The sequence below is a fragment of the Mesoplodon mirus genome (assembly GCF_964341445.2).
Source record: "Mesoplodon mirus genome assembly, chromosome: 7".
NCBI lineage: Eukaryota > Metazoa > Chordata > Mammalia > Artiodactyla > Ziphiidae > Mesoplodon > Mesoplodon mirus.
The window spans coordinates 72081439-72109059 of record NC_138983.1 but is presented as its reverse complement, the minus strand read 5'-3'; the positions used below and the strand labels follow the sequence as shown (position 1 = coordinate 72109059).

The window sequence follows — 27621 nt, the reverse complement described above, 5'->3', positions numbered from 1 at the left end:
GTTTCCCTAAGAGTTAGTTAAAAAGTCACCATAATGTGACTATAGTGTAACAGTAACTTAACTTTCAAATCTTTATAATAACTAGTCTTGGCCCTGTATATTAAGGAGGCAACATGCATGTTAAGAATACCCGATCCCTGATTCCTAATGGCCCCTCCATCTCAGATCACGGCCTAATTAGAGTTGTTAGAACTCTAAGTTTCTTCTAAAATATCAGTTAACTCTTGCGCGTGGACTTTCAGGCCCACAGGCCCCAGAACAGTCCAACTGTGGGAGCCCAGACTGGGAAGGGACATAAGTGAGCAGTGCCAGGTATGCTGAATACATACAGAGTACTGGGGGTCATCTGTGGGGGGTTCAGCGGGGGTGTCATAATTAGATGCCCTTACCCTGAAATAACCTTGTTTCAAAAGAATCCGTCCTCCCAGGCACTTCTCATGCACTGAGACACGCTTGCCAATCTTCTGGTTGCTGCTACACCTTATCATTCCCATGATTTCTGACATGACTCCCCGACCCCTAAAGTTCTCTACAACACAAGTTCACTTTTCACCTTGAGTCGGTGGAATTTGTCCTGGTGTTCAGGATTGTGTGTTTCCTTTCCAAGATGACTAGAGCTCCCAGCAGTGGGAATCAGACACCCAGAGTCTCTTTCCCTTTTGGTTCCATGTAGATACCCCTAGGTAATAACCAGAGTCACTTCCAAACTGGGGAGAAGCCAGCTGGCACTTGAGTTTAGGTTTATGTAAGTTTCACTTTGTCTTATCTACACCGTGGCTCAAAGAAATGCCCAGGGGTACTGAGAACAGGTGGAGGACGAAGGTGACTAACGTAACTGGGGGGCAACCCCTTCTGAGACATAAAGCAGGCCTTGGGACATCACCCAACCTCAGCAAAGATTTCTGGAAGCAGCTGGGAGGCTACAGGAAGCACCGCACTACAGCCCTATGCAGGCTGCTGCCCTAGAGATGGTCTACATTTTGAGGTGGTGTCATTTGTTCAGTAAACATTTATGCAGCCCCTGCTGTCAGGCAGGCACTGGCCTGGGTGCTGGGGATACAAGAATCAGATCTAGTCCTTGACCTTGAGGGGCTTAGTGTCTGGGTGAGGGGAACAGACATGTCAATGTTTGCATGGGGCTCAGCAAGGGCCAGAGCAGGGAGAAGGGCCAGAAAAGGCTTCTTAGAGGAAGAAACCCTCAAGCGGCATCTTGAAGGATGAGAAGGTGTTTGCCAGGCAGCCTTGGGTTGGGGCAAGGAAATTAGACAGTTCACACAGACACACGTGTACCAATACAAAGGATCTAAAATGTACAGTGGATTCACTGTGTGGTCTTAGATGCTAAATTTCTACTAGGTAACATTTTCATTAAGAAAATCATTATTCTGGGCACTCATTCTAAATGGAATTCGATAAATGTTATTTCCAACACAAAGAAATACGTATATAGACCTCTGGCTTTCAAGCACAGGGATTAAGCCAAAATTGGGTGACCCCAAGGATACTCGAATTACCTGCCACTAAATCTGGCAAGCCCAGTAGACACAACAGCTGACAACATAGGATGCCTGACCCTGTGTGCTTTTCCATTTGTCCATGAGCACTGGGTCACCTTCAGAAACAGCACCCAAGCAGCCAGAACACCAGTTCTCCATGGCAGTGGGCCCATCGCTGGGGTGGGGCAGGAGTTTGGAAAAGCATATTTGATGTTATAAATTTACCACTTTAAACAAACAACTAAAAAGGCCCAATGTTTTTTATAAGGTATTCTATAAAGTTTGACAGAATTTTGGTTTGCGTGGAACTACTAAAGAGATGGTAATTCTCTAAAGACACACTTATTCTTACTCTCACATTCCCCCTCCCCGCAATTCAGAGTGTGATGTCTTCACATTAAGGGATATGAGAGTTTTCTTTTTTTTTTTTTTAAGTCTGAAAAACAATGAGTTAAAGTTCTGTGAGAATGGGAACCAGCCATTTTCCTCCTGGAGAGCTCAGATTTTGAACTATGTAAGCACCAGGCCTCCATATTAAGTGAGGCCATCTAAACATGTGTCGTACAGTCACAGAAGTGTCTCAGGATATATTCACATGGAAGGAACAAGACTGTGGCTGAGAGTGGGGACGGGGCCCCTCCCTGCCCTGAGCCACGACAGGCAGATCTCACAGCTGCCTCTTTGGGGTCCCACCCCTTCCCCAAAAAAAGCTGCACTGCATAATCCTGGTAAAATAGGGCATGCTGAAATTCTTAAAATCTTAAAAACAAAACAAAATTCTAAATTGAAAAGGCTTCCTGCACAAACCAAGGGCCACAGGAAAAAAGAAAAATCAGCCCAGCCTCCATCTTGGCATTCCCCAGATAATGCCTGGGTCCCTCCCACGTGAGCCACAGAAAAATGACCTTTTGTACTAAGGCTGGTAAACGTCTGTCCTACTCCAAGAAGTGCCTGTGGGGTCCAACATGGTACAAACTCCAAAAAACAAATGATGTGCTCCTCAATGATTAAAACACCGTGCTTGAGTTGCCATAGGGTCCAGCAATCCCACTCCTGGGCATCTATCTGGAGAAAACCATAATTCGAAAAGATACATGCACCCCTATGTTCACAGCAGCACTGTTTACCATAGCCAAGACATGGAAGCATCCTAAATGTCCATTGACAGATGAATGGGTGAAGAAGATATGGTACATATATACAATGGAATACTACTCAGCCATTAAAAGGAACGAAATAATGCCACTTGCAGCAACACAGATGGACCTAGAGATTATCATACTGAGTGAAGTAAGTTGGAAAGAGAAAGACAAATACCATATGATATCATCTGTGTGTGGAATCTAAAATATGACACAAATAAAGTTATCTACAAAACAGAAACAGACTCACAGGCATAGAGAACAGACTTGTGGTTGCCAAGGAGAAGCGGGGGTGGGGGAGGAATGGCTTGGTAGTTTGGGCTTAGTAGATGCAAACTATTATATATAGGATGGATAAACAACAGGGTCCTACTGTATATAGCACAGGGAACTATATTCAATATCCTGTGATAAACCATCATGGAAAAGAATTTTAAAAACCCCACCTGGCTCATCTGCACACTGACGTGCGGTGGCCTCACTCACCATACTCTGCCTCCTCTAGCATCTTAGTGCTGAGATACTGGATGTCTTTTAAGATCATCTCCCCCACCTCCTACTGAGGACACCAGCCTGAAAAGGTTGTGCCTCTAAAACCTCACCTTAAATGCAACCAGGCATTAAGAAAAACACCAACAGGGACTTCCCTGGTGGCGCAGCGGTTAAGAATCCGCCTGCCAATTCAGGGGACACGGGTTCGAGTCCCGGTCTGGGAAGATCCCACATGCCGTGAAGCAACTAAGCCTGTGCGCCACAACTACTGAGCCTGTGCTCTAGAGCCCGTGAGCCACAACTACTGAGCCCGCAAGCCAGAACTACTGAGCCTACGAGCCACAACTACTGAGCCTGTGAGCCACAACTACTGAAGCCTGTGCTCCCAGAGCCCATGCTCTGCAACAAGAGAAGCCACGGCAATGAGAAGCCCATGCACCACAATGAAGAGTAGCCCCCGCTCGCCACAACTAGAGAAAGCCCGCGCACAGCAACGAAGACCCAACGCAGCAAAACTAAAATAAATAAATAAATTTATTTTAAAAAAAAAGTTAACCCTTTAAGAAAAACACCAATAATACACAGTCTTACGAAACTACAGAATATTAGATCAGGGGGTTGGGGGAGGTTCCAAAGATTACTTGGTCTGATGATTTCTCAGATGCAGAACTGACACTCAGAGAATTTAAGTGATTTACCCAAGGAAACTAGAAAGTAGCCACTGATGTGTTTTCATTTTAATATATTTTAGGATAAAATTAAAATTTAGTTCCTTTTTTTTCCATTTTATTTTAACTGTTTACCTATTTATCTCCTTGTCTTCCAGCCTCTCACCCAACGACTTCAACAAATGTATGACCAGTGTTATTATAATTATGATTATTATAATTATTATATAATTATAATTATTATAATTATTATATAATTATAATTATAATTATTATTTTCGAGCTTGTATTTTTGCTTCATTACCCCTAGTCCCTAGATTCTGCCTAGAATTCTTGAGATAGGTACCTAACAAATGTTCTTGGTAGACCAAATGAAAGAATAAATAATAACCTAGAATTAAGTTGCTTTAATGTATGATATATGTGTTAAACATTGGGGAATACAAAGAAGTGAGGCATCCTTGCATCTACTTAGAGAAAAGTCAAATACTTTAATAGAGGCTATGTTAGCTAAAGGATTCAAGGAAGACTTCTAGGAAGATGGGGGTCCCCCAGGCAGGGGTAGCTAGTGAGAAAAGGCTTAGAGGGAGGGGTCATAGGTCCCATTCAAGGGACAGCACGGCATGAGCAGAGTACTCAGTGTAGGGAACAAGGTCAATACCACCCTCAGTGGCTCATGAACCTGAGCTGAAGGCAGGCATGTTGCCACCTGGCTGAATTCCCCATTGTCCGTGATGTTCTAAAAAGGAGTAAAAAGTGAAACCAGTAGAGCAGGGAGTTCAGTTGGAAAGGCAAAAACTGTTTCCCTGTAGAATTTCAACAGGTATGGGCCTGGACAGTGCCACAGGCATGTTTGCAAGAAGGACAGGTGTGTCTCCCCATAGCAAGGCGGCTGCTGGAGCTCGGCAGGTAACTTGGGCAGGAGACATCCAGCAGCCAAGAATCCAGGCAAACCAGCCAGCCTGGGGACAGACAGAGCGGCCCGGGCAGTGAACATCGGGAGGGCACCCCCGCGGCAGCTGGAGCGCTGGCGGGAGGGGCAGGCTGGGAGGGAGCCTCCCAGGCTGGGAGGGCGGTGACCTCCAGAGCAGGAATCAAGCAAAAGCTGGTTGTCTCCAGGATACTCAAGTTACCTGCTATCAGGGCAGGAGGAGCTGCAGTCACAACAGCTGGCTGGTGCTGTGAAAAGGAACAGGGTCCCTGAATTTCTCATGCTTCCACTGGTTCAAACGTTTCCACTCTCACAAGAATGGGAGACACATCAGCTGAAGGAGTCATTCAAACAGGGCAGGGGCAAAGCCACATCCCCTCGACCCTGCGTAGTGAGAGTGAGCTTATTCAATATCGTAACATTTTACACTTTAAAAAATCCAAAAATCCCATTCCTGGGCATATATCCAGAGAAAACTCTAATTTGAAAAGATACATGCACCCTAGTGTTCATAGCAGGACTATTTACAGTAGCCAAGACATGGAAATAACCTGAATGTCCATCAACAGATGAATGGATAAAGAAGATGTGGCACATATATATAATAGAATATTAGTCAGTCATAAAAAAGAACGAAATAATGCCATTTGCAGTGCCATGGATGGACCTAGAGATTATCATAATAAGTGAAATAAGCCATACAGAGAAGGACAAATGTTATATGATGGTATTGCTTATACATAGAATCTAAAAAAAAAAAGATACAAATGAACTTATTTACAAAACAGAAATAGACCCACAGATATAGGAAGCAAATTTACAGTCACCAAAAGGGAAGCGGGGGATAAATTAGGTGTTTGGGATTTATACTACTGTATATAAAATAGATATATTCAGTTATATATATAACCAAATCACTGTGCTGTATACCTGAAACTAACACAACATTGTAAATCAACTATCTTTCAATTTTTTTTTTTTTTTTTGCGGTACACGGGCCTCTCACTGTTGTGGCCTCTCCCATTGTGGAGCACAGGCTCCAGACGCGCAGGCTCAGCGGCCATGGCTCACGGGTCCAGCTGCTCCGCGGCACGTGGGATCCTCCTGGACCGGGGCACGAACCTGTGTCCCCTGCATCGGCAGGCGGACTCTCCACCACTGCGCCACCAGGGAAGCCCTCAATTTTAAAAAATCTATCATTTTCACTATACAACCTAACAAGTGTAACTTTCAGTAACATCTCGGCAGGCGTGCAGCCCCTGAGCTGACAGTGATTCACAACAGCTACTCTGACGTCTGCCAGACCAGAACCTGCAGCAAGGGAAAGAAGTGGGTCTGATTGTTGTGTTTATCTGAAGGGGCCATGGGTGAGGACATGTTTCGAAGGAACAGCTTTGGTGTCCTGCTACCACCCGCAGGCTGGCATGACCTGTGGAAACCAGTCTTGTCAGAGAGACCTTCTCCTGAACACGATGCCCAGCCCTGCTCCATCCTTATCAGGATCTCAGTCATTCCTATGGGAACTGGACCCCCTGAATCTTACACTTTCACTGGTCCTCTCTCTCAGCTCCTCACCTCATACAGGAATCCCTTCTACAACATGTGGACACAGGTTTCCAGATTCTGCTTGATTACTCCCAGGAATAGGAGGCTTATGCCCTTAAAAAAGAGCCCAGCCCCCTTTGACTAGGTCTGATTTTTAGCCTGTTTTCCATTACACTGATTAACAGTAACCTTGGTGTTTAGGAAATGAAAAATGAAAGTCTAACTGCCACCCACAATTTGAGTTTGGTCCTCTGGAACCTACTGCTTTTCTAAGTATTATCCACGCCAAGCAGATCTAGTTTCTACAAATATTTCTATTACATTTTGAACCCTTTTTCCTTCCTCGTCACACTTCCCTAAACAAACCTTTGCCTAATTCTGAACCTCTTCAAACCTGGCACCAAGAACAGAACAGATGTTGTCTAAGCAGCAGATACTCTTTCACCTCCCACATTATTATCCTCCTCCTCATTATAGAGCTCTCTAAAACCAAGAAACACCTTTGGGTCTCAGAACCTACAACCCAGCAGGTGGCAGCACCGAACGGGAAGATGCTTGGATCTCAACTGCTGAGTTGAGATGGAAGTGAAGAGACGGAATCCATCAACCTTGGCGACTGGCCTTCCAGGAACAAGGGCACAGAAGAGTCTGAGATTCTTTCTGGGCTGTGGATGAGAAATGGATGTGGAAATACAGGAGAAGAAATAGATTTGAAGGCGAGAAGAGGAGTTAGATTTTTAACATGTTTACACAACTTACAGGGTTTTCAGTAAAAACCCAACACAGTGGTTGCACTTCTGCTTTGCAGTCAGGTATCTGCATTTGAGTCCCGGCTCCCTAACTCACGAGGCTCTGCAACCTTGGGCAAGATACTGATGCCCTCCAAGCCCCCGCATCCTTGTCAGGAGAATGAGCAGATGACCACACAGATTACAGCAAGGCTGACAAGAAATAAGGTATATAAAGGGCTGCACACAGTGCCAGGCATTTAATATTGCTCAGTAAACAATAGTGGGTAGTTGTTAGTATTACCACCATGATCCTTATTATTAACTGTTATGCATACTTGGTCAGAGGCTGGCAGGTTCTTTGTATGCAGGAGGCCTGGCTGCAGGGCATTGAATGAAAGCTGTTCCCAGGAAGCCTTGCACACACCTCTGGAGCATGGTTTATTCAAGCATAAAGTCTGTGTCCACATCTAAAATAGCTACGCCAGCCTGCAAAGGCGGAAGGGAAACCAGTGTGTTAGCTGTCCTCAATTTCTGTCTCCCTCCCTCTCTCCCAACTTAATGGGTGAGTGGTTTTAATTAACAACTCCCCCAGCATAAGGCAAAAGTCACTTGCTTAATAAAGCTCTAACTTGCCGAGCATGGTTCTGGGGTCTCCAGGTGGCGCTGAGCTTGTAATTGTGTGTTTTGTTTGGGTTCACAGTGGGTGGGAGGTGACACGACTAGAATTTCCTTGGAAAAATTCAGTATCACATCCACAAAGGCTGGAAACCGCCGGTGATGGAAATGTCCACTTTCATGAGACTTTACAACAAGAAGTTAGGCTGCGGTGAGGTGCTTCAAGAAATCACCTTGCAAGGGGGGCTCCAGCTCTGAACCTTCCTGACTCTGACCATCTCATTGGTTTTTGTTTCCAAGACACACAGAATCAGTTTTGCCTCGGCTCACTTCTTGTGCACCAGCACGTGGAGAATGTTGATGCAAGTGTTTCTAAAGCTACAGCCAAGACCTGTGATATTTAATTGAAATGAAACATGAAATAATGCTTTTGAGGCAAATAAAAGTATCTGCTTTTGCCCCCTCCCCAGCCAGCCTCCTTGGTCCTCACACAAGCATTGGCCAAGTATTTCTCAAAGTTCCTATGCAACTCAGCCCTCCAAGCATTACCCTTCGAACACCGCCCTCCGTCTCTCTTTATAGTCTTAATGCTCCCTAATATGGCATAGGGGAGCCCCAGGGTTTCCAATATCCACAGATGCCCACTCCTCCCTTTTGGTCGTGCCTTCCATATAATCAGAGCTACAGGGAGAAGCCATACTATAGAGTTCTTGGAGCACAGGCTCTGATTCCAGCCCAGTTAAACACTTGGTTCCAGCTGTTACTGTAAGAGGGAAGAACAAATCAGACTCCATATTGGATCTGTTTCTTTTGTGTTCTACTGTTTTTGCTACAAGTTAGGAATGTTGACAATTGCCTGAAGTATACAGGAGAGTTCTCAAGGCTCTGACCTTTAAAGGTATAACACTTTTCCATTCAGATAGAGATAAAAAGTTGCAGAACAGACCATAACATCTGTCTTATTGGAGGTTTACAGGAACATCGTGATCTGACCTACATGGGCAGCTGCAAGAACAAAGGATTCTGACACCAAGAAGTTTGCAAGGACCAACCACACTCCCTCCCTTTTAGTATAAACGAAGTCTGAATTCTAATTTGGGTGCGATGGTTCTTTGGGACACTAGTCCGCCGTCTTTTCCATCTGCTGGCTTTCCAAACAGAGTCACTATTCCTTGCCCCAACAACTTGTCTCTCAGTCTATTGGCCTGTCATGTCATGAGCAGTACAAGCCCGGACTCGGTAACATTACCACCTGTGTGACCCATTCAAGTAACTTAACCTCTCTGAGCTTGGTCTCCTCAATCATAAAAAAAGGATGAAAAACAGCCTTTATCTCAAAGAACTGATGTAAACACTAAGTGAGACAATGCATGTCATGAGCTCAACAGAGTGCCCAGCACATGACAGAGACCCCAAAGCAACTTAGCTGTTGTGAATTACAGCACCGCTACTGCAGGACAGGCAAAAAGACACGTGCTAGCAGGCACCGTTGGTCGACTTCTCTGTGGTCTTTTCCCATCTCAGCAGAGCCAAGACCACATTTATTCTGTCCCATGTTTCTAACAACTTGAGCTGACTTCACCCTTTAAACTTCACTGCTCAAGTATGTGAGATTTCTCATTTCAAAACAGATGACCAGGTGATTACAAGCACAAAGCTCTGGGAACTGGGACATGGACTCCAACGATACAGCAGAGAGAACCATAGACCCCCATCTCCCTCTTGTCCCAAGATCAAGAGGTGCATGTGGGCTTGATTTATAGCTGGAAGATCCTGGAGACAGTCATGGGCCTCTCCTTAGACTCTGACTCTTATTTCACTTTGGGGTCTCAAAAATCATCAGCACTCCAGAGGTATCCATGTCAGGGTATCTGTTTAACTCTGTAGTTATTTCAAGATTAAGAGGAAAGGTTAAAACCTCCATTTCTCAGGAGATTTCTTATTAGGACCTGGGGATTCTGGAAGGGATGTGATGATTTTCCAAGGCATGCACAAACTCATGATTTGTTGTCATATCAGGGGCGGTTGCACTAGCCTTGAGCCCTCACAGATGTTTCTACAAGCTGTGTTGTTCTTTGTCTCTAGACCACAGGTAAGCTGCCTCCTGGCCCAGATGACTCATTTCTACTGATCATACAACGAGGTCTGCTGGCAGACTAATGGTTAATTTTTTTTTTTTTTTTGCAGTACGTGGGCCTCTCACTGTTGTGGCCTCTCCTGTTGCGGAGCACAGGCTCCAGACGCGCAGGCTCAGCGGCCGTGGCTCACTAGCCCAGCTGCTCCGCGGCATGTGGGATCTTCCCAGTCTGGGGCACGAACCCGTGTCCCCTGCATCGGCAGGCGGACTCTCAGCCACTGCGCCACCAGGGAAGCCCCCTAATGGTTAATTTTATGTGTCAACTTGGCTAGGCTGTGAGACCTAGACACTTGGGCAAACATTAGCCCAGATACTGCTGTGAAGGTACTTTTTAGAGGTGACTGTCATTTAAATCAGTAAACTTTGAGTAAAGCAGATTACTCTCCAGAATATGGGTGGGCCGCATCTAATCAGTTGAAGGCCAAAAGAGGAAAAAAGACAGATGTTCCCAGGGAAGAGGAAATTCTGCCTCCAGGCTGTGTTTGGACTTGAGATGCAACATGAAATCTTCCTCTGGAGAACCCTAATACACAGATGGACTCTGACCCAGTTAGCAGTTATCTAGCTATTGTGCTCAAGAATAAGAAACAGCATTACATCATCATAATAATGTTCTAAGTAGGATAAAAGAGTAGGAAGGCAAATAGATGCATAATTCCAAAAAGCCCAAAAGGAACAACCATTCTGTATGTGCCAAACACTTTAGAAACACTATCTCCTTTCTTTCTCACTAAACACCTAAGAGGCAGGCTACCACTGAACAGGTGGGAAACAAGCTCAGAAAAGGAAGCAAATTTGCCAAGGTCACACAGCTGGCAAGCAAGGAATATGAAGTCAGGTCTTCTCACCATGAGTCTAAAGTTTCCTCCATCATACCACGTCTCCAGAGCAGCATAACGAGAGGATCATGAGTTGCCAAAAAAACTTAAATTTCTTATCTTGATCTGAGTACAGGCACATATGGTTTATTACTTTTATTATTATTATTATTATTTTGAGTCTTTCAACATGGGCTTACTGTCTCAGGGCCAAAATACTCCCAACCTCATCCAAATGTTTCTTTTCATCTTCACCCCAACTCGAACTTGGTATCCTCCAACCTCGCTATCATAAATCTGTTGAGCCACTCTGTAGCTGCTGGCCCTTGAAAAAGAGCTGGAAAGGGTGTTTTCAGTGATCTATATGCTTAAGATAAAGATAAATATGGCTGGGTTTTCTAGCTGAGAGCTATGCAAAGGCTTAATAGGAAAAATAGAGGACCTTCAGGTCTACCTGTGACATAGTTCTCTCCATTCAAGGTACATTTGCAAAGCACTGAGTAGTGAAAAAGGAGCCCGCAGACTCTATGAGAGAGGGTGTCTGGAGGGAAGCAGAAAATACCCAGCTAGAGCAAAGCCACAAAGGCACCAAGATCACACTGAAATTCCTGCACACAAAGGGAAAGACATAGCAGAGCAGCAGCCATCTTTTTTCTCTCCTCCATGGGTTTAAAAAACAATGAAGTAAACAATTACCCTCTTGGGTCTTCATTTTTCTTATCAGTAAAATGAAAATATCCTATAAAGTTTAAGGGCTATGTAAGGTACCTGGCACACAGAAGGTGTGTGATACATGTTAGCCCCTATTCCCTGTCATCCATCGAGAGCCACAGAGTTGGAATATGTCTTTCCTGGATATGTAAGCACCCTTTGGTAAATGTGAGCTCACGGTCCCTCCTGATGAGGACCTATAATGATCAAAAGTGAGATCCCAAAAGAAGGGGTACCAAATGGTCAGCCTGAGAACAAATCTTGTCAGTCAGATACGCCAGAGCAAAGCCTGGGATGGAGAAGACACTTGTTAAATATTTGTTGATTTTCAGTAATTAAAATGCAGAGTCTCTCTGCAGTGTGGATTAATGGACCCAAGGCAGAATTTCCCTTGGTTGAACACCTGGGGCTGATCTGAGGAAGGCCAAAGCGGCTGTGTGTTCTGTTGATGATGCTTACCAATGAAGAGCCCTGTGAAGGCAGGAAGTCTGTTCCAACAAGACAGCAGATGGTCCAGATGGTGCGAAGCAGAGGAAGGAGGGCCTTGCTAAACGTGATTCATTGTGGCAGGTTTCTCTACCCCAGCGCAGTGGATGCAGGCTGCAGCGTTTAGGGGGACTCTTATTTCCCACATGAATGTCAGTTACAGCCTCATTTCAAAGCCCACTCACTATAAGGAGATGTCTCACTAGGGTTTGGGAACGAGCAAGGGTAGAAGGGAATGACATATAGTGAGAACTTTTACCCGGCACCAGGCTCTGAACTAGGCATTATATGTACATCATATCCCATTTAATCCTGGCAGCAGCAGCATTATTATGAGGAGGGTTTGGAAGGGTCCGCAGCACTGTGCATGTCACCTCATTCAATCAGTCACTGCAACTCCAGGCTTTATTATTCTCATTTGCAGATGAGGGAAGCCTGCTTCCCAGAAGAAGAAAGTGAGAACAGAAAAGGCTCCCTCAGGGGTCTGCGTTATGGTCAGACCGATACCCCCAGCCCACATTTTGCCTCTCAATGGGAACGTTTATCACCACCTGCCTTGCGTTAGAATTAGGTGTTGAGCACAGGGCAGCCTCCCCTACTGGGCCCGGTGCTTCTCCAGGGCAAGAATCGGGAGGCTGTGGGACTGGGGTTTTCCTAAAGCCCTGGGGATTACACTCCAGAGGCTGCCACGTACTCTGCTGGAACAGTCAGCCAGCCCTGGTCCGGGGGTGGCCCGGAGGCCTGAGACAATCTAAGGGCAGTGGGTGGTGCCAAGAGGGTGCTGAGGACAGACGTTAACTATTCCCAGCCAGTATCGGCACAGGCCGGAGCCTGGGAGTCGGCCTTGACTCTCCGGTGCCTCCATGCCCCTTGTCCAACGGGCCTCAGGTCAGGCCGAGTGTAATGTAAAGAGTCTCTCTAACACCGTGTGCCCGTTCCCAGGGCCTCGGCTTCACCCGGAGCTGTGTCACCCCTCCCTGGACTCTGAGAGCTTCTGCCCTGAGCTCCCCCCGTCCCGTCTTGAATCTCCATCCAAGCCAGCCCAGGCACCATTCTTATAAAACTATATGCCGCACACCCATATGTCTTCATGCCCTTGCTCTTGACCTCGGCCTCTTGTTTACCCTTCAAGGCCCAGCTCACAGGTCCTGAAGATGCTGTAGCTGCTGCTGGTGGTGGATACTGTGGTAGCGCTGAGGGCTCTGTCCATGCAGCCAGGCTCTGGGCCAAGTTCACAGGCGGGAGCTCACGGAAGCCACACAGCAGCTCTGAGGTGGGCACAGGGAACGTGCTCCAGAACACACAGCCCAGAGCAGGGCAGCCAGATTGGACTTCCCATGCCCCCACCTCACAGTAGGCCCTTTATCTCCCCCTCATCGTCCCCACAGAAGGCACTGCTTCCTACCGTCTCTGGAGCTCCCTGCTCTTACGCTGACCTATTACCTCCCCGTTCTGTGAGCGTCCTCGTGCTGTCAGGACCTCGGGCTCTTGGGGCCTGTTAATTTCCTTTGGTCTTACTGTCTTGAGCACAGTCTCCAGTACACAACAAACTCAGTAAACACTTTTTTTTTTTTTCTTTTTTGCTGTACGTGGGCCTCTCACTGCTGTGGCCTCTTCCGTTGTGGAGCACAGGCTCTGGACGCGCAGGCTCAGCGGCCATGGCTCACAGGTCCAGCCGCTCCGCGGCATGTGGGATCTTCCCGGACCGGGGCACGAACCCGCGTCCCCTGCATCGGCAGGCGGACTCTCAACCACTGAGCCACCAGGGAAACCCAACACTTTTTAAATGAAATTTTACTGCCTCTTGCCTGGAGCCTCCCGAGAAGGCAGGCCAAAGGCAGGGTTTCCAGTCTCCCACTCCAGGAGAGCCTGTGTGTTGGAGGATGTCACCGAGGATGGGCGAGCAGGCAGTGAGCAGCCCCTTCAGGGGCCACTTCAGAAGGGCCTGAGGTATGGTCTTCTTCTCCCAAAGCACTCACTTTAGTTCCCTTCTGCCCTTCTTTCCCTGAAGGTGCTGTGGGTGGGGTGGAGTTGGAAGAGATTCAAATCTCCAAGCAAGCTCGGAAAACTCCCAAGAAGTCAGGGCCTAAGCCCCGTTTCCTGAGAAGACAAGACGCCCCCTTTTTTTCTCTCTTCCCCACAAATTACTAAGCCAACATTTGCTATTACGAGTAACGGTCTGGGCTGCCCATGTCAAAGCTGGACCACACTTCGTTTCTCCGTGGGGCTGTTCTCCAGGAAACCTTTTCGGAATCCTGCTCTCTGCCTGCTCAGGCTAACTCACCAACAGTGAGTGGCGCGAGCAGGCTGGGGAAGGCTGGAGAGTTTCTCTGCTTTCAGCATGCTGTTAGCTCAACTGTTCTTTCTCCTCTGATAAAACCGCCTGCCCAGCTGCCGATAAGGGCTGAGCGATTTCCCACACTCAGTAAATCAAGGGAGTCTGCGATGCGGGGAAGGAGATGGGAAGAAGACATGTACAAGTGATGTTGTCCCAGCCACTGGGGACAACCGATACTGGTAACCAGAGCCATCAATCAGCCGGACCGCCCGTGTCAGATGACATCACAGCCGTGGTGGGGGAAGCTGGCACTTGTTCAGCGATGCTTGGGGAAATGGATCCTGCCCCCTGCCCGACCCCCTGTGCTCGCTCACTCCACCCAGAGAGCTGCTGAGGGAAATGGAGGTCATGGGGTTTGGCTGTGATACTTAACACCAAGGAAAATAAGAGACAGGGTGAAGTATTTCTAGTTTCTGTGAATTCATACCCTGTTAAGATATGTATGAATCACCAGGGGAAGCGAGGAAACACCAAGGGAAGCAGAGAGGAATGGAAAGGCTGATAAACTGGAACCTGGTCCAGCCCCACCACAAAACTACTGGGTTACCCTGGACCTGTGGCTTCATGCTGGAGCACCACTGTATTTTTTAAAGTGTGTGTGTGTGTGTGTGTGTGTGTGTGTGTGTGTGTGTGTGTGTGTGTGTAACACAGTGCATTAGGGGCAAGTGGTTTGCCCAAGGCCCTAAAGATCTGTCTGCCTAGAGAGCTGAGTCTCTACTTTTCCATGATGGTTCCACCTTCCAAACATCCCTGAGACCTGCCCAGTGGCTGACGGGAAACCGGGAATTCCCAAGCCTTCCAAGAGCCTCACAAGCCAAGATCATTTCAGGGGGATCAACCTGGAGAAACAAGCGCCCATCCTTTTCAAATCCCAGAGGTGCCCGCCACACCCGGCTGGACCCTGCCATAACTCTGTGTCTTTCAGGACAGCCTTGCCTAAAATCATTTATCTTGGCTCCAGGCTGCATTTTGGCCAAAAGGAGTATTTTGGCTTCCTCTCCTATCAGTTTGCCAGGAACAACAGCCTGTCAAGGTTATTTCAGGTCTGGCCTGGAAAGACCATGAGAAACATTCACCAGATAAGAAAGAGCCTTTCGTGCTATCACTACCGCCTTGTGGACTCACGGTGCTGCCTGCGGTGTTCTGCACTGACTTGAGAAACACTTCCCTCATTTGTCCCATGATGGTCACGGGAGGAGAGAAGAGAGAAATAGGGCACCTCTACCTCCACCCACCACTCCCACGGCGTGTGGCCCTGGTCCTCTGTCTCTTTTACATGCACTGTCAATGTCCAGAGGGAGTCATAGGTCTGGAATAATTGGTGTACAGTACAGGGCCGAGGAAAGGAAGATCACACAGGCGGGGCATCAAGCTCAAGGGGCCTCAGTTTGAGGCACATCTTCATTCAGAGGCATGTGACTGGTCTTGCTTCGCTGAAAGTCAGCTGCAGCATTCAGTCAACGAATATTTATTGGCCACTTACTATGGAACAGGCACTGTGCTAGCCGATGAAGATAGGGGAGCATCTAAGACAGACTGGACTTTGACCTTTAAGAGCTGGTAACAGGTATGGGCTCTCTCCCCTCATAAATAATGCACTGAAACAATCTATAAAAACACTGTGTGTGGACGCTTTGTTTGCTTTTATACACACATATATATTTGTAATAACTCCGATGCAGTGATATCAGTGTTATTACAAATACATCAAGTACCATGAGAGCCCAGAAGAAAGACTCACCGCCTCTGTTTGGATAGGATCAGGGAAGGCTTACTCAAGGAGGTGACCTGGCAGGCAATGATGGGAAAGGCAACACAGGGTGCTGTACATGCAAATGATACACGGAAGCCTGAAACACTCTGTTATGGTTCAATGTTTGTGCTTCTCTCACCCCTGCCAATTCCTATGGTGAAACCCCCAGCCACCGATGTGATGGTATTAGGAGGTGGGGCCTCTGGGAGGTAACTGGGTTTGATGAGTCACAGGGTGGGGCCCCATAATGGGATTAGTGCCCTTAGAAGAAGAGGAAGACACTCCAGACCTGCTTCTCTCTGCATTGGGAGGGCACAGCAAGCCAGCAAGGGGGCTCTCACAAGAACCCAACCATGCTGGTACCTTGATCATGGACTTTCTGCCTCCAAAACCATGAGAAATAAATGTCTGTTGTTTAAGCCACCCAGTCTGTGGTATTTTGTTATAGCAGCCTGAGCTAAGACATGCCATGACATACTTATGGAGCTACAAGTAATTCAGCAGGGATGGGTTCCTCAACTTCTAAGGGATGAAGTCTCCCAGCAGGCACATATGGTATCTGTTGAATAATCCCTGACACCTAACAGGAAAGGGTTTAGCCATCAAAAAGCCAACTCTGAAGACCAGCTGGCTCACAACCCCACGTTCTCTCCTGAACTAGACTTCTGGTCAGGCCACATTTGAAAGATGACCCAACTGCTACCATCTCCATTCTCTCAGCCTTGAATAACACCAGCCCTGAGTCTTAAACTAATATAAGACTTTGAGTCAGAAGCAATCAAAACCACAGCATCACACCCCATATTTGCCACTAGATGGAGCTAAGCATCACACCAAAAAAAAGACCAGAGGCTAAACTGATTTTCTCCAAGTGTTCTGTAAATAGAATCACTGACTTTCACAGCTGGTGGCAGCAAGTTATACAAGCCCAGGGTCCTGTGAGGGTTGGCATGAAGGATAGGCCATTCACAAAATAGTTATTAAATTCCTACTTGTGCTAGTCTCAGTTTAGACAAATAATGGGCACTATCTGCCTTCTGGGAGCTCCGTGTTTGGTGGAGGAAAGGCACACACACACACACGCACACGCACACATTGTACATGATGTTTCTTGTGCATCCCAGACTCTGCTGGGTGTTTTTCAAGTTCTGTCTCTAATTCCCAAATGTTAAAAACTTGCTCCAGTTCATCTGGCAAAGCCGAGATTAAATCTCAAATCCGCTTGCCTCTTAAGACCGTAGTCTTTCCTCAGTACCGTCCAGCTCCCTCTCAAACATTTCCCATGCAAAGCGAAAGGTTCACACATAAGGTTGGGCGTGAACCAAGACCACCAGAAACACACCAGACAGAGCTAACTGACTGGGGGTATCCAGGAAGGCATCCCAGAGGAGGTGTTTTTTTGTTTGCTTGTTTGGTTTTTTTTTTTTTGAATCAGTCAGATAAGCTTGAGGGGAAAGAAATTCCAGGGAGAAAGAGGCAGGTCCTGTGGCACAAAGCTTTGCAAATGCAGGAAACAGCCTTTGGTAGCAAATGGCATGTAGCCTAGGGCACTGGGGAGCTGGGGTGTGTGAGGAGGGATGTGGACAGGGTGGAGGCGGGAGGGCAGCTGAGGGAAAGACCATAAACAGCCTCCCTTGTTCAGTTAAGAAGTTGAGATCTATTCCCACAGGCAATGGGAAGCCATCAAAGGCTCTCGGAGAAACTTCTAATGTTAAATTTGAACAGTCATTTTTTTTTTCCAGGAAGGGACGTATATTCATACTTTGGGGCATTATACAACTTAGTGACTCCTTTGAAAAGAAAAAAAAAATCTTTCTGAACATATGGACACTAAGCCTGTCCCTTTAATTTCACTCTATACCATATGGCACGCTGAATTTTTAGATGAGTAGATGGATTGGCTTCACAGATCAAAACTTGGTAAGAGACATCTTCGTCTGTTTCTTTAATTCCTTTTCCACTAACCACAGCCGAAGCCAATTTATCAATCTAATAAAATGAAGTGGTGAGGTCAGACGATTTCTTGCACAGTAAGTAGACATGCCTGGCACATACTAAGTGCAATAGAAGGGTTTAATAAATACACACACACACACACACACACACAGACCAAAGGCGTGTGTCATTAGTTCCTTAGCTAAACTCCAAGGAAATCCAGTAACTTCAGCCCTACCTCAGGGAGAACTGAATGATACACACAGGTACACGTGCAATCATATCCAAAGGAGACAATGAGCTGGAGACATCAAAAAACAGCTGTTCTACCTCTAGCTGAGGTCCGGTGTCATTTTAAAAACAAAGGCCATACGTTTTCAGAAACTAGAATTTACTTCCACCTCAGTCTTGCTAACTAAACTTGCTGTAAACTTTTACGAGAACTTTCCTCAAAGAGCCTCAATACTGATTTATATATTACTCATACATCGAGGCTGTTTCCACTAAGCCAAACAAACATCTGGATAAAAACTGTAATCATTTCATTGTTTCCAAGTGCTGGGACCTTTGAGGTTGATAAGACATCTAAACCCTGTCTGAAAACTGTGTGTCTTTATCAGGTACTTGCCATTAATTAGATACAACCTCAAAGAGAAATCTAATTGTAGAAGGTTAAAAACCAAATTAACTGTAGTGCTTTGAGGCTTTGGGAAGTTAGATGACGAGCTTAAAGTTAGAGTTTGCGAGTGGCAGAGCGGGATTCAAGCTTGTCTGGTATCTGTCTGTTTTCTTTCCACTACACCAACTGCCTCAGCAATATGACTTATTGGGCAGATTCTGAAGTACAGACTAAATGACCAGTCATTCAATATCTACAACCTTGTCATGTTTATAAAAGGGAAAAGAATTGAGTACAAAGGACATTAAATGGCGTGCCCTGAACTCTGCACATACAGGCAAACCTATAACTTGGCCTCAAAGCAGAAACTCGCGTGCATTTCCAGTGTGGAGTCATGCTTAACTAGCACTCTAGAATGTCACAACTAGAAGGAGTGCTCAATGCCATCTGGGCTGCCTCTCCTCATTGTGTAGGTAAATTTCTACATTAAAAGGAATTGGTGAGGCTGGGGGGAGTTGGAAACAGACCAGAGTTCTCCAATTTCAGTAATTGGGTGTTTGCTTACATTTCCGCACTTTTATCTACACTTGCTCTAAGCACTATCTCACTTGCTAAAAATGTAAGCTTCCCAAAGCAGGAAGTGAAATGTAAACATGTGTGCCTTTCAGCAGGGGTAAAGGCTTTGGTTTGAATAGCTGAAGAAACTAGGAATGTCTCACTGTAACATCACTAAGGTTCAGTTTACGGTGTTTCAATGTCTCCACCTTGTGGAAACTGTCAGTAGTACATAAAAATAAATACATCTTCATTTCTTAAAAGACTGACCTGACAAGAGAATAAACTTTCTCAAAAAATATGAAAATCTCAAAATAATCCAGAAGTATTTTGGTAGTATATCACAGTGGGAAGTGATAATGATAACCTTGAGGCCATGCTGAATATCAACGGTCTTCTAAAGAATAATAAAAGGGCTTCCCTGGTGGCGCAGTGGTTGAGAGTCCGCCTGCCGATGCAGGGGACACGGGTTCATGCCCTGGTCTGGGAAGATCCCACATGCCACGGAGTGGCTGGGCCCGTGAGCCATGGTCACTGAGCCTGCGCATCCGGAGCCTGTGCTCCGCAACGGGAGAGGCCACAACAGGGAGAGGCCCGCGTACTGCAAAAAAAATAAATAAATAAATAAAATAAAGAATAATAAAAGATTAAATTACATGTAACTTTAGTAAGAGGTATATGTTACTGTTTTCATGTTCATGTAAAACTAGAGACACAAAATGATGCTCTAAGCTAACTGGATCATTTGATTTGTCAGGCCATTAACTTTCCCAGCCATTTGGATAATAGCAGAAACGTGTTACATACACCGTAAGGGTTTGGTGGCTCCTGTCTTTGAAGATTTCACTATGGAGTGGTTCTAAAAGTAACAGGCAAAAAGCCAAAGCAGCTCTATCTCTAAGCTTCTAATTAAATGAAGGAACACTTCTAGTAAGACAGGTAGAACTAAGCAAAAGTAAATCAATTTTGAAATAAACTCAAGTAGCTGTGCTGTTTCAACACAGCAATAAAATGCTGGCCAAGATGGGGCAGCACAGTGGTTAAGGAACTAGCCCTGGGCTCTGCTTCTTAACTACTTGGGCAAGTTATTTAACCTTCCTGAGCCTCAGTTTACTCCTCCAGAAGATGGGGATTATGATATCACCTATCTCAAAGGACTGCTGTGAGGATAGAAGAAGATAACATATATATAAAGTACCTAGCACAGTGCTTGGCACATAGTAGGATAATGAGTTATTGTTAAAATTATGAAAACACTGACTCACCCATGGGGTTCTTGATCATTACATTCAGGAAAATGAGTGGCATGATCATCATGCCTAATTTTTATTATCTGTAATTTTATCTATTAGAATGTTAGAGAGGGAGAAGGTCCTGAAGGACTTCTGGGCAAGCCGGGTTAACAGATGAAGAACTCACAGAAAGTGGAGCAAACGGATGCTCGTTCAGCTTCCACAGTGATCTGGAAGTGTGGCAAAAACAAGAAGCCAAGCCTTGGGCCACACATGGTCACGGCCCGGCTCAGACATCATCTCATCACTCGCCTCAACTTCGCATGTTACGGGGAGGCTGGGTCTGCTCCTTCATCCATCGAGCCGCGTGCTCACCAATTCAGCAACGTTTATAAGCTCCTACATGTACAAGGCATTGGGGATTCAGTGGTGAGCAAGCCAGACAAGTCCCTGCATGATGGTGCTTGTTGTTGTAAGCAGGAACGGGCGGGGAAAGGATAAAATATAAACCCATCCTTAGGATAATTTTAAACAGAGATAAGCTTCCAAATGAGCATAAGACACGGTGACGGAAACTAGGCCTGGGGCAGGTCACATAAAGGACTTCAAGTTGAAGGGTCAAGGAGGGCCCCTCCAAAGAGATGCCAGCCGAGCAGCCAGAAGGAACCAAGGGAATAGATCTGGGCAATAGAACCAAGGCAGAGAAACAGTGCAAAGGCCCTGAGGCAGGAAAGAGCTTGATGAGACTGAGAGATAGAATTACCAGCTGCAGCAGCAGAAGCAAGGGGGAGTATAGGACAATGAGTTCTAAGAGGCAGGTAAGGGTCAGATCCTGTAGGCCAGGTAGGCCAGGCTCAGGAGTCTGGATTCTATCCTAAGCATAAGGTTTGGTTTAAAGGACTGACACAATATGGTTTGTTGTCAAGTGTCACTCTGGCTGCCGGTGGAGCCCGGCTGGAATTGCCCAGCGAGTTACTGTCAAGCCCGGACTGCGGCCCAAGTCTTGCGTCTCTTGGCCCAGAAGGCTCCCCTCCAGGGCACACAGCCTTCAAAATGAACAGGACGTGAGGAAGGCAGTTTGCTCTCCCCCAGAGAACTTCAATAAGCCCCGCAGAAGAGAAGGCAGGGGCCACGCCTCCCCTGCTCCGTGAAAAGAGAGGCGGCCCAGGTACTCACCCGCTCGTGATGTCGTCCGCCCGCACGTTCTTGCTCAGAACGTCCCCGTCGCTCATGTAGCCGGGGGCGTCCATGCTGATGCCCTCCAAGTCCATCTCATCTCCTGCCTTGTCCGAGACATCCCCGTGGCAGACGGTGCTGCCCCTGGAGGCCAGCTGCCTCCGCAGGGGGGCAGAGTACATGTAGCGGCCCGACTCGGTGTTGATGAAGCGGCTGGCGTTGGCTCGGGGTGGGTACCCGTTGCCCATCGAGGGGGCGTCTCCCGCCTGCAGCCGAGGGCTGGACTGGCCGAGCCTCCAGGACAGGGGAGTGGGCCTGCCCGTCAAGCTGAGGATACTGCGCCCGCTGATCTCCGTGGTGACATTGGTGTCAAACGTGGTTTCCAATGTGCTAAAAACATAAAACCGGCCTTGGGTTAGACCCCAATATGCCTAGTAGTCTTTGCAGTTTACATTCTCTTTCATTTTTTTTTTAGAATTGTGAAATATTTCCCATATACAAAAGAGGATCAAAAAATAAGGTATTGGGCTTCCCTGGCAGCGCAGTGGTTAAGAATCCATCTGCCAATGCAGGGAAAAGGCGTTCAAGCCCTGGTCCAGGAAGATCCCACATGCCGCGGAGCAACTAAGCCCGTGCATCACAACTACTGAGCTTGCGCTCTAGAGCCCGTGAGCCACAACTCCTGAAGCCCACGCGCTTAGAGCCCGTGCTCTGCAACAAGAGAAGCCACTGCAATGAGAAGCCTGTGCACCGCAACAAAAAGTAGCCCCCGCTCACTGCAACTAGAGAAGGCCTGGGCACAGCAACAAAGACCCAATGCAGCCAAAAAAGAAAATAAATAAGCTAAAAAAAAAAAGGTACCAACATACCACCCAGTGTAGCTCTGTTGTTAAAAATGAAGATGAAGCTGCAGATCTACGTGACATTCTGAAAAGCCCAGCACAGATTTTTCCCCTAAAACATGGTACAAGATACCCCCTAACAATTACTTTAAATAAACAATCTTAACTTCTGGAATCTTCTTTCTAACCCAGGAAAGGAAGTAGAAAACTCTAGACTGATAACAATGGGGCATAAAGGTAGCTGTGTGCCTATTCACCCTAGGATGCTGCATCTCAGCTCACCTTTCCTAAAGGCAGGATGCACCCATCCACTCCCAAGGTCCTAAGATCCCATTTTCACATCCTCAGCTCTCTCCAGACTGAGCAGGTGGGGAGGGCCCTGATTTTCTAACTCTGTAATATCTATCCCCCCCTGCCCCCGCTACACACACGCACTTTTGCTTCTCCCACCTTTTGTCCAAAATGACAAACTTTGGGGGCAAAAGGCCAGAAAAGAGTGGTAAATGCCTGGGTTGAGACCCATGAAACTAGCTGAGTCTGAAACTGCCAGGGGATGGAGCTCGTCCCTGGCCCTCCGAAGACTCTTTTGCAGTCGGTCCACTGTCTTTCTGGCCCTTCAGGTCTCGCCACACCATCAAGATGCAGAGACATGCTGGGGTCTCTTTACTAAGCAGAGAGTGAGTCTTTCCTGCAGAAGAAAGCATGGAAGATTTCCCTCCTGTCATAATCACCATCCTAGCCCAAGCCAAGAAATCCACGAAACTGCTGTAACCTACATTAAATCAGTTTCAATGATGATGGTGGAAAGAGGGATGTTTCTTAGCTAATCAAGAGTCGCAGGGTCCAGCTCCATGCCATCACCAGCCACCCCCAGTGGACTCTTCTCTGGGAGAATCAATTTGGTGCCTCATCTGTTTTCGTTTCCCTCTGATCCTGGAAGCAGCCTGCCTGACTTTCCTTATACTGGGAACTCCTAAGGTTTGGGCCCTGGTCTTCTTTAAGAAACCACAGTGCTTAACCCCCATCTGCCGAAGCTGCTGGCTGTGGTGGAGCCCAGCAGTCTCCTTGCCGTATTCATTTATCAAAGAGACTGAAACTGGAGAAGCAGGGGAGACCCCCCAGACCCAGGAGCTCACAGGGGTAACCGGGACTTTACCTTGATCATCAAGGCCAAACACAAACCATAAAAGTTGGTTCTGCCCAAATCACAAAGGATGTCCCAGGGCTGCACCCTTTTCCCCTTCTTGATCAACAATGAAAAGAAACTGATAAATGTTTCCAGTGTAATCCTAGAGTTCATCTAACGAAATCATGGTTTAAACATGATCCTACGTTTTTATAAATATTTCTGTACGTGTTTTATACACGTGCATGACTAACAACGTTACAGAGTGCTTGGGGATCAGAAGACCGGGTAGGAATTCGAGTTATTCGCTTTATCACACAGGTCAAATACAGTTCACCTGCTCGTTTCAACAGCATAATATCATACCGTTTTGGAAAATGCAAGCAAAGGGAAATTTAAATACAGCTGGTCTGCCACATCCTCTGTGGAATGGATTCAGCAACCTTCTGCTTTGGGGAGGAATCTGTCTCCATGGATTTTTGTCCCTGACAGTTCCGCATGCCGTATGGCATTCTCGGTGAATTCCAGCACATTTGGCAATCAAGGTTATTTATTCCGTAATTAACCAGATCACTTGGCTAGTGGCGGAAACACACAGTGGCAGAAGCAGCCATGTGAAAACCAAGTTACTAGCTGGTTCAGGAAAGTGATTCATGCTCCAGATACCTGTGTGTAACCTGAGTTCCCCGTAAACTGGACATGGTCTCCTCCAAATTCTGCCGCAGATCAGCGATGTTCTTCACCGTCCGCAGTCGCCGAGCCTCGGGATCTTCCCCTGGAGAGACAAAGGTTAAAGCTATTTTAGTTCTCAGATAGATGGGGAGATTCTTGGGAACAGCAACTGTGCCTGTGACCAAAACCACGTTTCCTGCTCAGGGCCTGGTTCACCACGGGTGCTCGAGAAGGATTGGAGAATGAATGCATGAATGAATAAATGCACAGGTGCCCAAAGGAAGGTGCTAAATCTAAAGAGAGAGAGAGCGGTCTTTCTTCTCCCTACGCGCCAGCTGGTGCTGCAGAGCGGGCAGCATTCGAGAAGATTCAGACTTCTCTCTGGGGGATAAGGGATTTCCATTCCCTGGGCAACATTTCCCACTAAATACCTGGCCCGGAGAGGTCAAGTTGGCACAAACATCCCAGGAGAAACAGGCTACACCCAAGCTAGGAAGCCACGTCCCCTCTCAGAGAAGCCTCGCTTTGGGTTGTCTGGCTATTCTGTTTAGTTTGGGCTGCTTATGGGGGGAGAGGAAAAGCCAAATAACTAAAATAGTGATTAAAGGAATCACATATCATTCCCTCAGAGTAATTTCAGGAGGGCTGAGAAGACCACAATCAAGGGTCTTTAAAAGCTGATGACTATTTCAAGTGCTCAGCAATATTTCTAAAGAAATCTCTATACAGAACATAGTACACATGGGCAGCAGCAAGTGGGATATAGAGCAGACACCAAGTAGGACTTCCAGCAATTGTCATTAATAGTGCAACAGGCATTTCTTATAGACATTTCTATAAGAAATGTCATAGAATTAACTTTCCTTCTGAGACAGATGATCTTAGATTATTCTCAGCATGGTGGTGCCTGGAGGGTGGGGAATGGATTAAATGATTGATTATATAGAGATAATCTGCTATGGCAAACTCTCTACCCTTGAAAATGCCAGTGTTTTCAATTTTCTTCCCACCTCTAACCAAGAGAAATTTGGAAGGCATTTTTCTCTTATCTAAAAAGTGGTCAAACCTGCATTTCCCATCCAATTCTTTAAAATACATACATATATATATATATATATATATATATATATATATATATGTGTGTGTGTGTTTTTAAACAAAAGCAGTGATGAATATCTATTTTACCTTCCCCTAATGACTGTGGAGGAATGTAATTGCATCTATCTCCTGGGCCATCAATTAAATATCTTTTACTGCCAGTCTGACCATATTTTATCTGTGTAAAGGCTGCCAAAAAGGTACTGATCCTTTGGATAGCTCCAGGCCCTGCAGGGAACATTTATTATGAAGCTAAGTCTAGGCACCAGTTTTCAAATTACCTTCATTAATTAACTTAATCACACACAACAGTATAATAACTATATTTATAGGCATACCTTGTTTTATCGTGCTTCGCGGGCATTGAAGGTTTGTGGCAACCCTGCGTCAAGCAAGCCTATCAGTGCCATTTTTCCAACAGCATTTGCTCACTTTGTGTCTCTGTGTCACATTTTGGTAATTCTCCCAATATTTCAAACCCTCCACCAGCAAAAAAATTATGACTCACTGAAGGCTCAGATGATGGTTAGCATTTTTTAGCAATAAAGTATTTTTCAATTAAGGTATGCATATTGTTGTCTTTTTTCTTTTCTCTTTTTAATTAATTTATTTGTGGCTGCGTTGGGTCTTCGTTGCTGCACGCGGGCTTTCTCTAGTTGCGGCGAGCGGGGCTACTCTTTGTTGCCGTGCATGGGCTTCTCAGTGCAGTGGCTTCTCTTGTTATGGAGCACAGGCTCTAGAAGCGTGGGGTTCAGAGTTGTGGCTCACGGGCTCTAGAGCACAGGCTCAGTAGTTGTGGTGCACGGGCTTAGTTGCTCCACGGCATGTGGGATCTTCCCGGACCAGGGCTCGAACCCATGTCCCCTGCATCGGCAGGCGGATTCTTAACCACTGCGCCACCAGGGAAGTCCTGTACATTGTTTTCTTTAGACATAATGCTACTGCACACTTAACAGGCTACAGTGTAGCGTAAACAGAGCTTTTATATGCACTGGGAAGCCAGAAACTCTGTGTGTCTTGCATTACTGCAATATTTGCTTTACTGCAGTGGTCTGGAACCAAACCTGCAATATCTCCAAGGTATACCTGTATTTATCCATGTCTCTATGAATGACACATTTGCCTGTTAACTCTCCTTTAGAAATTCAAAGATCTTTGATATGGAGTGGTATCTCACCTTTATTTTTGATAACCCCACACAAATCTATAGATGCTCAAGAAATATTTATTGTCCACAAGATGTTTGGTCAACGTAGGGCTGAAGAAAAAGGATAGCTTTTGCATTCCAACAGGTAAAGGTTTACTGCCACTTACTAGCCACTTGACCTCAGGCAAGTCACTTATTCTCTCTAAATGTCATATGTCAAATGGGGATAAAACCCCTTCCCTCAAGGTTAGGAGGATCAGATGAGATGACACATGATATGCCTGGCATAAGATGAGGGCTCGTTGAATCTGAGTGTCCTGTGTCCCTCTGAGGGGTCCCACTAGGAAATATCTGCTCCTCTCAGAGCTCTACATACACAGATTCCAAGAGCAACGTAGAAACACAAACCAGTAATCCACCTGCCTTGCTCGGGTGATCACATTCTGAACTGCCAATTCTACCTGCTTGGAAGATGGCCTTAATGTAAGATCTCCCTACCAACCCATAGCCTGAACAAAATAAACACACAGCTGTGCCCTGGTGGAAATGGCTGGGCCCTTAAAGCCCGTATACAGAGAAGTTAAAAACTGAATGAACTATTCCATGTCGACCTGTGGCTCTCCTGCATCTACCAAGGGCAGTCCTCCCTCAAGCCACTGGCCATGATGAAAAGAACACCATATTCTGACCAAATAGAGCAGAGGTGAGGAGGTCAGGGTGTTACATGAGGAACATGGATGGAACCGGGGATTTTTACTTGGAAGAGGGAGACTAAGGGACATGCTGCTACATGGAAAAGGATGGAAATTGTCTGTAAGGCTGGATTATATCTAGTGATTTAGAAAGGTAAGGATAAAAGACTCTATCACTACTTAACGCCAATAAAATATGGAAGGGCTGCCTCATGAAGGAATAGACTTTCCATCACAAGAAGTATTCCAGGGCTTCCCTGGTGGCGCAGTGGTTGAGCGTCCGCCTGTCGATGCAAGGGATACGGGTTCGTGCCCCGGTCTGGGAAGATCCCACATGCTGCGGAGCGGCTGGGCCCGTGAGCCATGGCCGCTGAGCCTGCACGTCCGGAGCCTACGCTCCGCAGTGGGAGAGGCCACAACAGTGAGAGGCCCGCGTACTGCAAAAAAAAAAAAAAAAAAAAAGAAGCATTCCAGCAGAGACTGAAACACAATTCATCAGTGAATGATCGAAGGGATTCATGGACTGGATAATAAGCGGATGTTATTCCTTCTAACGTTACAATCTGAGATGCAGGACTCACGTGTAACGCTATGGAAATGACAGAGCACCATGGGAAAATCCACCTACTTGCATAAGTAAGGGGGAGGAACTTAGCAATGGATC

General features: G+C 46.4%; 1 protein-coding gene across 8 annotated transcripts in view; it reads right to left on the bottom strand.

Annotated features, from left to right (window-relative positions):
* The window catches only part of NAV2 (neuron navigator 2), a 768613-nt gene that overhangs the window by 135993 nt on the left and 604999 nt on the right, over positions 1-27621 (bottom strand). For all 8 annotated transcript variants that reach the window (XM_082628907.1, XM_082628910.1, XM_082628903.1 and 5 more), the window contains 2 exons: positions 24015-24123; positions 21381-21770 (listed from right to left, as the gene is read on the bottom strand). In XM_082628907.1, the coding sequence (XP_082485033.1) occupies positions 21381-21770; positions 24015-24123 (499 nt within the window). The remainder of the gene's footprint in view (positions 1-21380; positions 21771-24014; positions 24124-27621) is intronic.